Here is a 14,414-nt window from a genome sequence, read left to right as displayed (position 1 = left end):
CCGGGCTGGGGATTCGAACCTGCCACCTTAGGTGTACGTGGCTGGCGCCTTAGCCTGTTGAGCTATAGGCGCCGAGCCTGGCTTTGAATTTTTTATTTTACATTTTATTATTTTTTAAAAGACTAGGGTTTTTTTTGACAGAGCCTCAAGCTGTCACCCTGAGTAGAGTGCTGTGGCATCACAGCTCACAGCAACATCCAACTCTTGGGCTTAAACAATTCTCTTGCCTCAGCCTCTCAAGTAGCTGGGACTACAGGTGCTTACCACAACGCCGGGCTATTTTTTTGTTGCGTTTGTCATTGTTGTTTAGCTGGCCCTGGGCCAGATTTGAACCTGCCAGTCTGGGTGTATGTGGCTGGCACCCTACCCACTGAGCTATAGGCGCTGCCCATGGAAGTTTGTTTTTTAAACTTCTCTTTAAATCTCATGTAACTTACTTCAACTGGAAGTGGAGGAGAAATCAATGATGGCAGTGGGAGTTGCAGCAATGGCTATCTACCTGTGTGTCTGTATCACTAAGATTAGAAGTAATGATCAGAGGTCAGAACTCAGATCCTTGATATTTGGAAGACAGTATCTTATTGCCTACTCTCTCTTGTAAGCTGTGTGCAAACTACTCAGAGAATGTACTCTTGACTACAGTGATAAGAGCTGAAATTGACACAAAGTAACTACACCTTACCTTCCATGCCTTACCTTGGAGGCTTCCAGCCCTTGATAGCCTCCAGGTTTCTAAGACAGTTACATCAGACAAATTCTGCCAGAAAAATTGTTGTCCAGTTGGGATGACAGATTCCTGTTGCTTCCTACTCCGCCACCTTCCCTGATGTTACTCTGAGGTTTTGTGTTACAAGGGAACAGACCATGATGATACCTGGGGCATGGCCCTGAGGGTGTGCACACAGACATTTACATGTACATGCAAATATAGGCTGTGATCACAGGCCAGCCCTTAGACTGTGGCTGTGCCAAATTGGGGATGAGAAGAAGGGAAAAACGTATGTGCATGTATATGTGCATGTTTGTCTTTGTCAGTATATGTTCATGTAGGTGGTGTGTGCTGCTTTGTGTTTGTACCTCCATGAGTGTACTTCTGTGCATGTACTTATGATTATATATATATTTGTGAATCTTGCAGCATGTACATTCGTGGGGACACCTAAAAGCATGTTCCTTTGTAATTGCACTGTGCAGTTACCTCTCTAAGGGTAACCCTGAATGTGTGCGTCTGTGTATGTTCTTCTTCATCTGTACCTTGTTTGTGACCCCTAAGCATGTATTTCCTTATGTTTGCCATGATTGTGTACTTCTGTGTGAGTACCTCCGAGCATGCACCTCTGTGTATACCTTTGTGTGTGTACCACTCAGCATTTACCTTTGAGTGTGTAGCTATGCATGTACTTCTGAGTGTGTACCTCAGTATGTGCCTCTGTGTGTACTTCTGAGCATAGATCTCTGCATCTTCAGGAGCCTGAGGTGAAGTTAGCACTTTAGTGGGGGAGGGCCTCCTGAGGCTCACTGACCCTCCTCTGCTCCCAGGACTCGTATCTCCTTGACTACTTCCTCTTTCTGAACCGCTACTTTGAGGTGGGGGCCCCAGTATATTTTGTTACTACCTCGGGCTACAACTTCTCCACTGAGGAGGGTATGAATGCCATCTGCTCCAGCGCTGGCTGTGCCAACAACTCCCTCACCCAGAAGATCCAGTATGCCTCTGAGTTCCCTGAGCAGTGAGTGTCTGGTCTGCCTGGCTGCTGGCCTGTTCCCTGTCTGTGCACCCTGCAATCCCCTCTTCCTGCTTATTCTACCCCTCCCCTTGCCCCGCTGTCCTGTGGCCTCTTGCCTGGGAAGGCTCAGCCTGGGGGTTGGGCCACAAGAAAGACCTACGACCCTGCCCAGCTTGTTCTTCTCCTTTCCCCTCTCTCTTGCACTCAGGTCTTACCTGGCCATTGCTGCCTCTTCCTGGGTGGATGACTTCATTGACTGGCTGACTCCGTCCTCCTGCTGCCGCCTTTATATCTTAGGCTCCAATGCGGGCAAGTTCTGCCCCTCCACCGTCAGTGAGTATGGGACCTTGTGGGGGGGGGGCTTATTGCCTACCACAGCTTGGGGAAACTGAGACTAGAGAAAGGAAAGGACCGGAGAGCTTCTCTCTACTCCTCTCACTCCTCCTGCAGGGCCTATTGGAAGCAGGGGAACAGGTTTGGCTTCAGAGACAGGCGCTCTGTGAGGAGTACCTGTGTGGGTGGCTGTGCTAGACCATGGGCCTTCAAACACTTATGCTTGGCATATATGGATCCCTGCTTGCAAAGCATGTGGCGCTTGCTGTGGTGGGGTGGGAGGGTGGCAAGGAGTCAGAGGTTGGTGCATGGCCTCACTGCCTGGAGCTGCTGCATTTGCAGGTTGAGTGCAAGGCCCCTGTGGGACCTGTTTCTCTGCCCCAAACTTCCCTTCCCCACCTACTGCTTGTAGGTGCCAGCAGTTTCTATAACTAAGAGGGAGAACTTCTCCTACAGTCAGAGATGACAAGTGAAAATCCCCCTAGAAGTGACTTTGAGGCAAGAATGCCTGGGGAAACTTTCATGGGAAGGGAGGAGAAAGAGCAGGACAGAGCAGGAATAGAGCTGGTCGTGGGGTGCTGCTGTCCAGAGTCCCCCTCTCTCTGCAGACTCCTTGAACTGCTTAAAGAACTGCATGGACTTCACAATGGGCCCCGTGCGGCCCTCAGTGGAGCAATTCCACAAGTACCTCCCCTGGTTCCTGAGTGACCCACCCAACATCAAATGTCCTAAAGGGTAGGCTTGGGAGGTCTTCTACTGTGGAGGGTGGACCTGGGGGCAACAGGAGGGGGATAAACGCAGTGGAAAGAAGGAAGCTGTGAGGGCCTCTGCGGGGAGGCTGGGTGCTGGATAGAGGGAAAGAGCCTAGTCCCCGCTAAGTCTTTGCCCTGGCTTCTCCCGCAGCGGCCTGGCAGCTTACAGCACCTCTGTGAATCTGAGCTCAAATGGCCAGGTCTTAGGTAAGCATAGCCTCTCCTGGAGGGGAGGACAAAAGTGGGCTGTCTGGACAGTCCTGAGAGCCCGGGGAATAGCCTCTCTCCACCTTACATACTCTCTCATTCGCGGGAGCCTCTAACAGTGCTACCTCTGTCAGCAAGCGGCCTGTTTCCCAGCGCCACATTCTCAGACTTTGCCCCTTCTTCTATGCTCGAGTCCACATTTAGCATGGAATTTGTGGAGTTCTTTTAGAAGTTGATTCCATACTGGGGGGTCCCTACACCCTAGGCTAAGCACCTTTTCTTGCCTGCACAACTTACCCCAATGTCAGCAGTGGCATTGGGGTAAGTTGAATTAGTTAACTGGCTAAATGAATTAGGATGCCTGGGCAGTGCACTCCTAGCAACCATTAGAAGTAACAAGGGAGATGCAGTTGAACTGGCGGGGAAAAGAGCCACGACGTGTTCCTGAACTCAGCCCCAGCAGAATGAGCTGGCCATCTGAGCCAGAAGCTGGCCACAGCTCCGTGCCCATGTGCTTGGCCAGGGGTCCCTGAGGAGCTGCAGCTGGAGATGGATCTGGGGTCAGCAAGTGGAGACAGAAGGCTTCAGTGCAATTCAATTTGCCCTGAAATCCTTCATGGTTTGCATCACTAGCTACAAACTGATGAAAGCTGCTTGCTCCACCTGCCCACTAAATCTTCCATGAAGGACCCATCTTCCCAGAAGGGCAATCTGCCACACCACGGCCCTGGTCCCTGGCCACAGCATGCTCTGTGTGGGCCGCATGGTGGGGCCAGTGTGGGTAGAAGGGACTAGGAGTCTCAGTCAGGGACAGAAGAGTAGGCCCTGGAGGGAGGAGAGGGGGAGCCAATCTCCTGCGACCTGGGGCAGATCTGTGCCCACTTCTGACCCTGTGTCTCCTTGTGTGTGCACTGGGTTAGTCTAGAGCAGTGCTTCCAGACTGCTGGGGTCCCCTGGCCAGGAGCATTAGCATCCCCTGGAAATTGTTAGAAATGCAAGGTCTAGGCTTCACCTGAGTCCTTCCAGACCTGAATTTCCAGGCTTGGGTGGCCATCTGTGTGTGAGCCAACCTCCAAGTGATCAGAGACCTGGCAGAAGGCTCTCCAGTCACTGTGACGTTGCATATGTCCAAGAATATTTCTTTTCTTCTTTATATGTAGCTGTTGTTTCTTTTCCAAATCCACATGGTCACTGTACACAATTGAGAAATAACCTTGGGTGGTGCCTGTGGCTCAAACAAGTACATCACTGGCCCCATATATCAGAGCTGGTGGGTTCAAACCCAGCCCCGGACCAAAAAAGAAAAAATGAAATAACCTTTATTGGCTCAGCACCCATAGCACAGTGGTTATGGTGCCAGCCACATACACTGAGGCTGGCAGGTTCAAATCCAGCCTGGGCCAGCAAAAACAACAATGGCAGCAACAACAAAAAAATAACCAGGCATTGTGGCAGATGCCTGTAGTCCCAGCTACTTGGGAGGCTGAGGCAAGAGAATTGCTTAAGACCAAGAGTTTGAGGTTGCTGTGAGCTTTGACGCCACAGTACTCTACTGAGGGTGACATAGTGAGACTCTGTCTCAAAAAAATAACAACAAAAAAGAAATAACCTTTATTGTATTTACTTGGAAGGAGCTCTAAGCCACAGCTCTAACAATTCAATTGCTTGTGAATTCCATTCAACTGACATTTTTCTGTCTTCCTTTCTGGTCTTTCCTATAGGAAGATGTAAATTTGAAAGCTAATTAATCTTTAACATCCAATGAATATCTTGAAACCTTACAGAGAAGAATTTGGGTTCATCAGGAAGATTTTTTTTTCTTTTTTTTGAGCCAGAGCTTCAACCTGGGTAGAGTGCTGTGCCATCACAGCAACCTCCAACTCCTGGGCTCAAGCAAGTCTCCTGCCTCTGCCTCCCAAGTAGCTGGTGCCCACCACAACACCTGGATTTTTTTTTTTTTTTGGTTGCAGCCATCGTTGTTGTTTGGTGCACCTGGGCTGGATTCGAACCTGCCACCTTAGGTGTATGTGGCTGGCGCCTTAGCCGCTTGAGCCCCAGGCGCCGAGCCAGGAAGATTTCTTTAGACTCCACACATCAAGGCTTGGGCCCAGTCTTGAATCTCCCACGGCCGTAGGACCAGCTATGGAGTTTGCAGGGATGGTGCAAAATAAAAATTTGGGCTCCTTGCACAAAATATACTAAGAATTCCAAATGGCTGTGACAGATCCCTGAGCCCAGCTTGATCAGACACTTGTGCCACTGCCCGTGGGTGTTCTGAGGATGTCCTAGAATGAGTTCTGACCTATGCTTTGTCCTCTCCGTTGTGCCACTGTCCCCAGCCTCGCGGTTCATGGCCTACCACAAGCCCCTGAAGAACTCACAGGATTTCACAGGAGCTTTGCTGGCAGCTCGGGAGCTGGCAGCCAACATCACCGCTGACCTGCGGAAGGTGCCTGGGACAGACCCAGCCTTTGAGGTCTTCCCCTACACGTGAGGACCTGAGTGGTTAGGCTGGAGGGAGGTGGGGGTGATTGCTAGGTACAGGAGATTAGGGTGGTGGGTTTCAAGAGTTTGCTTGAATGAGGACCAGCTTCAGGTCAGGAGGCTCCAGCTGTGGCTCTGGGCCTGTCCATTTTCCACGCTTGCTCATACCCTAACCTGTGCCCACATGAACCTTTAGCATTCTCCTTCTGAAGTAGAGGTGGCCTGCTCACCTTAAGGGGCTGCAAGGCCTGTGCCTGTGACCACACTGTGCTCTCTGGCAGGATCAGCAATGTGTTTTATGAGCAGTACTTGACTGTCCTCCCCGAAGGGCTCTTCATGCTCAGCCTCTGCCTAGTGCCCACCTTCGCTGTCTGCTGCATTCTGCTGGGGATGGACCTGCGCTCCGGCATCATCAACCTGTTCTCCATTGTCATGATTGTCGTGGACACTGTTGGCTTAATGGCCCTGTGGGGCATCAGCTACAATGCTGTGTCCCTCATCAACCTGGTCACGGTAACCCACCAGACACAGGCATCAGGTGGCCCCTGGAGGGGTGGTTGGGGATCTCGCCTCATAGAATACTCCCAGTTCTGACTAGAATCTAGATTCTTGCCCCACTGGTATCAGCGAAGATCTGTGCCTTTCTTGGCTGAAGCCCCCTCTTTGCCCACAGGCGGTAGGCATGTCTGTGGAGTTTGTGTCACACATCACCCGCTCCTTTGCCATCAGCACCAAACCCACCAGGGTGGAAAGGGCCAAAGAGGCCACTATCTCTATGGGCAGTGCGGTGAGTGGGATGAGGGGTCTCATCCAGTGTCCTGCCTGAAGCCCTGTGCCCATCTGATACCGTGTGCCCTGCCTGATGTCTTGTGCTCCACCTGATGCCTGGCTGTGGCCCCCAGGTATTTGCAGGGGTGGCCATGACCAACCTGCCTGGCATCCTTGTCTTGGGCCTCGCCAAGGCCCAGCTCATCCAGATCTTCTTCTTCCGCCTCAACCTTGTGATCACCCTGCTGGGCCTGCTGCACGGCCTGGTCTTCCTGCCAGTCATCCTCAGCTACCTGGGTGAGTGCCAAGGCCCACTCCTGCCAGGCTGTCATAGTTATGATGATCACAATAGAGCATGCTCACCATGCAAACTCAGGGAGTATGCACAAGCCATAGGCAAACGTCAGAAGCACATGCACAGCTAAGAACATGACCACGCAGCATTTCCCATTTTACCTCTTTCTTTTTTTTTGAGACAGAGTCCTAAGCTATCACCCTGGGTAGAGTACCATGGCATCACAGCTCACAGCAACCTCCAACTCTTGGGCTTAAGTGGATTCTCTTGCCTCAGTCTACCAAGTAGCTGGGGACTACAGGTGCCTGCCACAATGCCTGGCTATTTTTTTGGTTGTTGTTGTTGTTGTTTGTTAGGCCTGGGCTGGGTTCGAACCCACCAGCTCTGGTGTATTTGGCTGGAGCCCTAGCCGCTGAGCTATAGGTGCCAAGCCTAGTACAAATGTCCTTATGATAAAATGATTTTTTTCTTCTGGGTAGATGCCTAGTAATAGGACTGCAGGATCAAATGGGAGATCTAATGTGAGTTCTTTGAGGATTCTCCATACTTCCTTCCAAAAAGATTGTATTGGTTTGCAGTCCCACCAACAGTGTAAAAGGTATTCTCTTTTCTCCACATCCACGCCAACATCTGCAGCTTTGAGACTTTGTGATGGGAGCCGTTCTCACTGGGGTTAGGTGATATCTCAGGGTGGTTTTGACTTGCCTTTCTGTGATGATTAGGGATGATGAGCATTTTTTCAAATGTTTGTTAGCCATTCATCTGTCTTTATCAGAGAAGGTTCTGTCCATATCTCTTGTCTGATTATATTAGCTAGAACTTTCAGCACTATGTTGAATAGTAGTTGCAATAGAGGACAACCTTGTCTGGTTCTAGTTCTAAGTGGAAAAGCTTTCGTTTTACTCCATTCAGTGTAATATTAGTTGTGGGTTTGTTGTAGATGGTTTCAATCAGTTTAAGAAATATGCCACCTATGCCTATATTCTTAGATGTTCTAATCAGAAAATGATGTTGAATTTTATCAAATGTTTTTCTGCATCTGTTGATCATATGCATATGTTGTTTTTGCTTCTGTTGATATGGTGAATTATGTTTATGGACTTGCCTATGTTAAACCAGCCTTGTATCTCTGGGATGAAACCTACTTGATTGTGATCTATAATTTTTTAAATGTGTAACTGTAATCTATTGGCTAGGATTTTATTGAGAATTTTTGCATCTATATTTATTAGTGAAATTGGTCTGAAGTTCTCTTTTTTAGTTGGGTGTTTTCCTGGTTTTGGTATCTGGGTGATGTTTGCTTTGTAGAATGTGTTGGGGGAAGATTCCTTTCTGCTCAATGTTTTGGAATGATTTCTGAACTATGGGTATAAACTCTTCTTTGAAGTTTTGATAGAAATCTGGTGTGAAGCCATCTGGACCAGGACATTTTTTTTTCTGGGAGATTTCTTTGATCTTAGTGCTTGAAATCATTCTGTTCAGGAGATCTATTTCTTCTTGGTTAAATCTAGGGAGAGGGTGTGATTCCAGGTATTGATCCATTTCCTCCACATTGTCAAGTTTTGGGGCATGGTGTTTCTCATAGTACTCAGAGATAATCTCTTGTATCTTTGTGGCATCTGTTATGTCCCCTTTATGATTTATGATTGAGGTTATTAGAGATTTTACTTTTCTGTTTCTAGTTAATCTGGTCAAGGTTTATTGATTTTATTTATTTTTAAAAACACTTTTGTTTCATTAATTTTCTAAATGACTCTTTTGTTTTAAATTTCATTCATCTCTGATTTAATTTTGGTTATTTCTTTTCTTCTGCTGGGTTTGGGATTAGATTGTTCTTCTTTTTCCATTCCATAAGATCATTCATTAATTTGTTGATATGCTCTCTGTTTTTTGAATGTAGGCATCTAATGCAATAAATTTCTCTCTTTAGACTGTTTATGCTATATCCCACAGATTTTGGTAACTGTGTCTTCATTATTGTTATGTTTGAGGAATTTAATAATTTCCTCCTTTATCTCTTCCTGAACCAAACTATCATTCAGCAAAAGGTTGTTTATGCTATCGGGTTTTTAGGCATGACCTTCAACAAGAATTACATTGAGAGGTGATTCTCATGAGCACATGGATACACATAACTAAAACACATGTTTCACAAAATAATACTTTGTCATTAATATTTAAAACTCCGGTATTAATCTATGGATTGATTTCATGACTCATTAGTGGATGGCAATTCTTAATTAGAAAACACTGGCTCGGTGCCTGTAGCACAGTGGTTACGGTGCCAGCCACATACACCGAGGCTGGCAGGTTCAAACCCAGCCTAGGCCAGCTAAACAACAATGAGAACTGCAACAAAAAATAGCCAGGCATTGTGGCAGGCACCTGTAGTCCCAGCTACTTGGGAGGCTGAGGCAAGAGAATCGCTTAAGCCCAACAGTTTGAGATTGCTGTGAGTTGTGATGCCATGGCACTCTATGGAGGTCGACATAGTGAGACTCTGTCTCAAAAACAAACAAACAAACAAAACTTAATTAGAAAACACTATCCTATAGAAGGTTCCATCATGATTTAGTTAACCAGCTCCTAACTGTTGGACACTGGATTATTTCTGACTTTCCACCCCCGCTGTCAATGCTACAGTGAATGATCTTGTGGCTGAAGCTTTGACCTCATCCTCCAACACTTTCTCTCCTGGCTGCACAATTTGCATGTGGTCCCTGCCTGCCTCTCTGACTGTGGCCCTTTATCTCTGTCTCTGCAGGGCCTGATGTCAACCCTACTCTGAAGCTGGAGCAGGAGCTGGCTGAGGAGGCAGCAGTGGCCAGGGCAGCCACCAACATCTATGTCAACCATGGCTTTGAAGATCCTGTCAAGGATACTGGTACCATTAGCTCTCCGGCTCTGAACTGATGGGCCATGAAAATTTTCTTGTAATTGTCCATGGACACCTCACTCCCACACAAGCTTAGGGAAGCTGTTCCCTGAGACTGCCTATCTCTTGAGAACGCTATGCCCTCTGACCATGAGGCTTCCTGGCAGTACTGCTGATGGCTCCTCTGCTCCCATAGTGGACCCCTGGTTTCTGAGGCACTTGGGCCTCATTTAGCATAGAGTGCCTACTCCTACAGTTCCTGGGTCTTAGAGTTGCCCGGAATAGATACAGTCTATGTTTTCCCAGACTCAGACTCTTTCATAGGTGCTGCTTCTCTTTCAACAGATTAGATTCTTCTGTTAAAAAAACCTCAATTCTAAGTCAATAAGTCTTTAAGACTGACCAGTGTCCCTGAGAACAGAGAGTGACTCCACTTTGGGCTGTGACACCACGGGAGTCCAGGAAGAGGCCAAGGCTCAGGCTGAAAACAGCAACTGCCCTCTGCTGGGTGCACCTGCAAAACTGCCATCCACATCTTTCTGGTGAGGGAAGGGCCCAGGGAGGATGTTCTCCTAAACACATTTGTAATGGATTCACCTCACCTGGAAAATAGTGTTAGGTTTGGTCATCTCCAGGTGAGACTGCTGCTAGTTGATGCCATCTGGGCTGGGAGCTCTTGGGGCCAAACTGGGCTTCCCGCCTCCATTGGCCTGTTGGCCTCAAACTAGCCCAACCTGAGTCTCCATGGAGAAATCTTCAGATGCACAAGCTTTAGAAGAGAGAAAGAAGCCTTGCTCTGTGCTGAGTATACAAGTGCTTAATAAATATTTGTTGGGAAGAAATGGTATTTTCTGTCTCGTGTCTTACTCTGGCTGCTAATTTTTGTAAATGGCACAAATAATACATGTGTGGGAGCAAGATGTTTTTAGATATTGATTGTGTTTTATTTCCCCACCCTCTTTACAAGAAAATAGCCAGGCTGCTGTGTACCTGTGCCTTACAAATGCCTTTGAGAGTGGGAGTAATTTCTCCTCAAACTGGGAGGGCACAGAGAGTAGCCTGGGACTCAGCCAAGAGTAGGATGTGTACCTTCTCCATTTCTGGGAACATCCTGTGAAGTAGGCAAAACTTGGAGAACCCCTTGGAGAACCCAGGGATGCATTACGGGAGGGAAGGACAAACCACACAAACTACCAGCTACCAGGTTGGAAACGTGGGTGAAAATGTCAAGGAACATTCAAGATCCCCCTTGAGCCTTTCTGCTCCCTTCTGGGTCCAGCCCTTCTTTTGCTAAAAAGCTACCATGGCTTCCTGTGCTCCAAGGGCCTGTCAACATGTAAAGGGAAGACTAGCAAAAGAGGTGGAAGGCTAGTATTTCTAGAACCTACTCTCTACTCTCTTGTCCTCATTAATTCACCTTTGGGAGAGTTGCTGGCTAGCTAAGATGGATAGGAACTCTGTAAAGGCAGAGTTACCAGGAAGTAGAGGCTGAGGAGAAATCACACAAGTCACCCTGTTAAAAACTCCAAAGGAGTAAACAAATAGATCTGAGGAACATATAGTTTGTGCTAACAGTGACATTGCAAATCAGAAGAAAGGATAGGCCATTCAATAAATGATGTGGGAAGAGTAGCAGATCATTTGGCTCAAAATAAAATTGTATCTATATACCATACACAAAACCAGAAGTACAGATAGCTGAAAGAGCTAAATAGTATAAAAACAAAATTATACAATTATCAGAAGAAAACGTAGAAAAGTACGTTATAATCTTGAGGCATAGGATCCAGAATCAACAAAAGTAAAGACTAAAGATATGACTACATAACAATTGAAAACTTCTATAAACACACACAAAAACTTAAAAGAAGTTGAAAGACACATCATGAGCTGGGAAAAATATTTGAAACATGTTTAATGGCAAAGAATGTAAATCAAGAATATACAAAGAGAAGAAGAGGTGGGCTTAGTAATGACTAATTCTCTCACTGAAAACAACACAAGTTCTAGCTGAAATCTTAAAATATACATATATTTAGTGGAATCAAATTTAGAATTATATCTTCTTGATAAATTGAAAATTTTGTAGTTTTGAAATGCTTATAAAAATGTCCTTCCTTATCTCTAGCATTTGTATAAGGTTATTGTATATGTATACACACACATATAAAAAGTAACCTTATACAGCTGAATGAACCTTATACGTTTTTTGAGACAGAATCTCATTCTGTTGCTTTGGTTAGACTGCCATGGTGTCATTATAGCTCATAGAAACCTCAAACTCTTGGGCTTAAGTAATCCTCTTGCCTTAGTTTTCCTATTTTTAGTAGAGACTGGGTCTCACTCTTGCTCAGGCTGGTCTTGAACTCCTGAGCTTAAGCAATCGACCTGATTTGGCTTCTTAGAGTGCTAAGATTATAGGCATGAGCCAGCCTATGCCTAGCCCAAATCTTACATTTTTTTCATTTTTGAGACAAAGTCTCAAGCTGTCACCATGGGTAGAGTGCTGTGGCATCATAGCTCAGAGCAACCTCAAACTCTTGGGCTTAATCAAATCTCTTGCCTCAGCCTCCCAAGTAGCTGGGACTACAGGTGCCTGCCACAGCACCTGGTTATTTTTCTGTTGCAGTTGTCATTGTTGCTTTAGCTGGCCTGGGCCAGATTTGAACCCACCAGCCTCAATGTATGTAGCTGGTACCCTATCCACTGAGCTATGGGCAAAGCCCACAAATCTTATACTTAATTGTAAAATATTGAAACCCTTTCCCTTGAGATTGGGAATGAGATAAAAATGCACACTTTTACCCAACACTGTACTGGAGGTCTCAGCCATTGCAATAAAGTAAGAAAAAGAAATTAATTTCATAAAGATTAGAAATAAAAGGCCAGGCAATAAAGTAAGAAAAAGAAATTAAGTTCATTAAAATTAGAAATAGGGTGGTGCCTGTGGCTCAGTGGGTAGGGCACCGGCCCCATATATAGAGGGTGGCGGGTTCAAACTTGGTCCCAGCCAAACTGCAACAAAAAAATAGCCAGGTGTTGCAGCAGGTGCCACCCTACTCCAGAGGCTGAGGCAAGAGAATTGCCTAAGCCCAGGAGTTGGAGGTTGCTGTGAGCTGAGTGACACCACAGCACTCTACCAAGGGCGATAAAGTGAGTCTCTACAACAACAACAACAAAAAAAATTCTGTCTCTCTAAAAAAAAAAAAAATTAGAAACAAAGGCCAGGGGAGGTGGTTCAAGCCTGTAATCCACCCCCCATCCCCCACCCCCACCCCCGGAGGCCAAGGAGGGTGGATTGCTTGAGCTCAGGAATTCCACACCAGCCTGAACAAAAGTAAGACCCTGTCTCTAAAAATAGCCGGGTATTGGCATCTGTAGTCCCTTGCTACTCAGGAGCTGAGGCAAGAGGATCACTTAAGCCCGAGAGTTTGAAGTCCCTATGAGCTGTACAATGCCATGGCATTCTACCAAAGGCAACTGAGACTCCAAAAAGAAAGAACAACAAAAAATTAGAAATAAAGTTATCATTAATCATCATTCACAAATGACATGATTGTATACAAAAACTATCCACACTCGGGGATACTGAGGTGGGAGAATTGCTTGAGCTCAGGAGTTTAAGAGTGAGACCCTATCTCTACAAAAAATAGAATTAGAAAAATAGTAAACAACAACAAAATAGCTGGGCATTGTGATGGGTGTCTGTAGTCCCAGCTAGGGGGGTGGGAGGGGGGCTGAGGTAAGAGAATCCTTAAGCCCAAGGGTTTGAAGTTGCTGTGAGCTGTGATGCCACAGCACTCTGTGAGGGTGACACAGTGAGACTTTGTCTCAAAAAAGAAAGAAAGAAAGAAAGAAAAGAAAAGAAAAGAAAAGAAAAGAAAAGAAAAGAAAAGAAAAGAAAAGAAAAGAAAAATTGAAAAATTGGCTGGGTATGGTGGTGTGAGCCTGTAGGTCCAGCTATTTAGGAGGCTGAGGCAGGTGGCCCAAGCCCAGGAGTTTAAGGTTGCTGTCAGCTATGATTATGCCACTGTACTCTAGTCAGGGTGACAGAGTGAGACCCTGTCTCAAAAAATAAAAAGAAAAAAAAGAAGATCTAAGATCCTGAAGCATTTCTCCAATATTTTCTTTTAGAAGTTTCATAGTTTCAGGTCTCATATATTTAAGTCTTTAATCCATTTTTATCTGATTTTTGTATATGGCAAGAGATAAAGGTCTAGCTTCATTCTTCAGCATATGAATATCCAGTTTTCTTAGCACCACTTATTAAATAAACTGTCCTTTCCCTACCGTATGTTCTTGATACCTTTGTTAAAGATAAGATCACTGTGGATGTGTGGATTTATTTCTATGTTCTCTTTTCTGCTCCATTGTCTGTATGTCTATTTTTATGCCCGTACCATGCTATTTTGGTTACTACAGCTCTATAGTACAATTTGAAGTCAGGTAATGTGATTCTTCCTGTTTTGTTCTTTTTGCTTTGTCTATTCTGGGTCTTTTGTGATTCCATATAAAATTTAGGATTACTTTTTTTATTTCTGTGAGGAATGTCATTGGTATTTTGATGGGGATTGCATTGAACCTGTATGCTTTGGTTAGTATTAACATTTTAACAATATTGATTCCTCCAATCCATGAGCATGGAATATCTTTCCATTTTTTGTGTGCTCTTCAATTTCTTTCATCAAAATTGTATAGTTTTCATTATAGAGTTTTTTCACTTCTTTGGTTAAGTTTCTTCCTAGGTATTTTATTTTATTTGTAGCTATTCTAAAATAAGATTACTTTTTTGATTTCTTTTTCAGATTGATTATTGTTAGTAGATAGAAACACTGCTGATTTTTGATTGTCAATTTTGTATCCTTCGGCTTTACTAAATTTATCAATGTCTGATTGATTGCTCTAGCTAGATCTTTCAGTATTATTTGAATAACAGTGGTGAAAGTAGGCATTCTTGTCTTGTTCCAGATCTT

At 45.4% G+C, this 14,414-nt stretch overlaps 1 protein-coding gene across 2 annotated transcripts in view; it reads left to right on the top strand.

Annotated features, from left to right (window-relative positions):
• NPC1L1 (NPC1 like intracellular cholesterol transporter 1) overlaps positions 1-10,286 on the top strand; it is a 26,873-nt gene extending 16,587 nt beyond the window's left edge. The window contains exons 11-20 of one of the 2 annotated variants that reach the window (XM_012809993.2): positions 1,540-1,730; positions 1,936-2,060; positions 2,669-2,795; positions 2,964-3,019; positions 5,359-5,509; positions 5,785-6,016; positions 6,177-6,290; positions 6,406-6,568; positions 9,331-9,450; positions 9,787-10,286. In XM_012809993.2, the coding sequence (XP_012665447.1) occupies positions 1,540-1,730; positions 1,936-2,060; positions 2,669-2,795; positions 2,964-3,019; positions 5,359-5,509; positions 5,785-6,016; positions 6,177-6,290; positions 6,406-6,568; positions 9,331-9,450; positions 9,787-9,791 (1,284 nt within the window). In that variant the 3' untranslated portion in view covers positions 9,792-10,286. Of the gene's footprint in view, positions 1-1,539; positions 1,731-1,935; positions 2,061-2,668; positions 2,796-2,963; positions 3,020-5,358; positions 5,510-5,784; positions 6,017-6,176; positions 6,291-6,405; positions 6,569-9,330 lie in introns of both variants that reach the window. The other variant, XM_012809992.2, reaches the window with a different exon arrangement.
• Positions 10,287-14,414: the final 4,128 nt, after the last annotated feature.

The sequence above is a fragment of the Otolemur garnettii genome, unplaced genomic scaffold, assembly GCF_000181295.1.
Source record: "Otolemur garnettii isolate 467f Iridium unplaced genomic scaffold, OtoGar3 scaffold00119, whole genome shotgun sequence".
NCBI lineage: Eukaryota > Metazoa > Chordata > Mammalia > Primates > Galagidae > Otolemur > Otolemur garnettii.
Note: the sequence above shows the minus strand (reverse complement) of the source record. Positions and strands in the feature narration are given on the sequence as shown.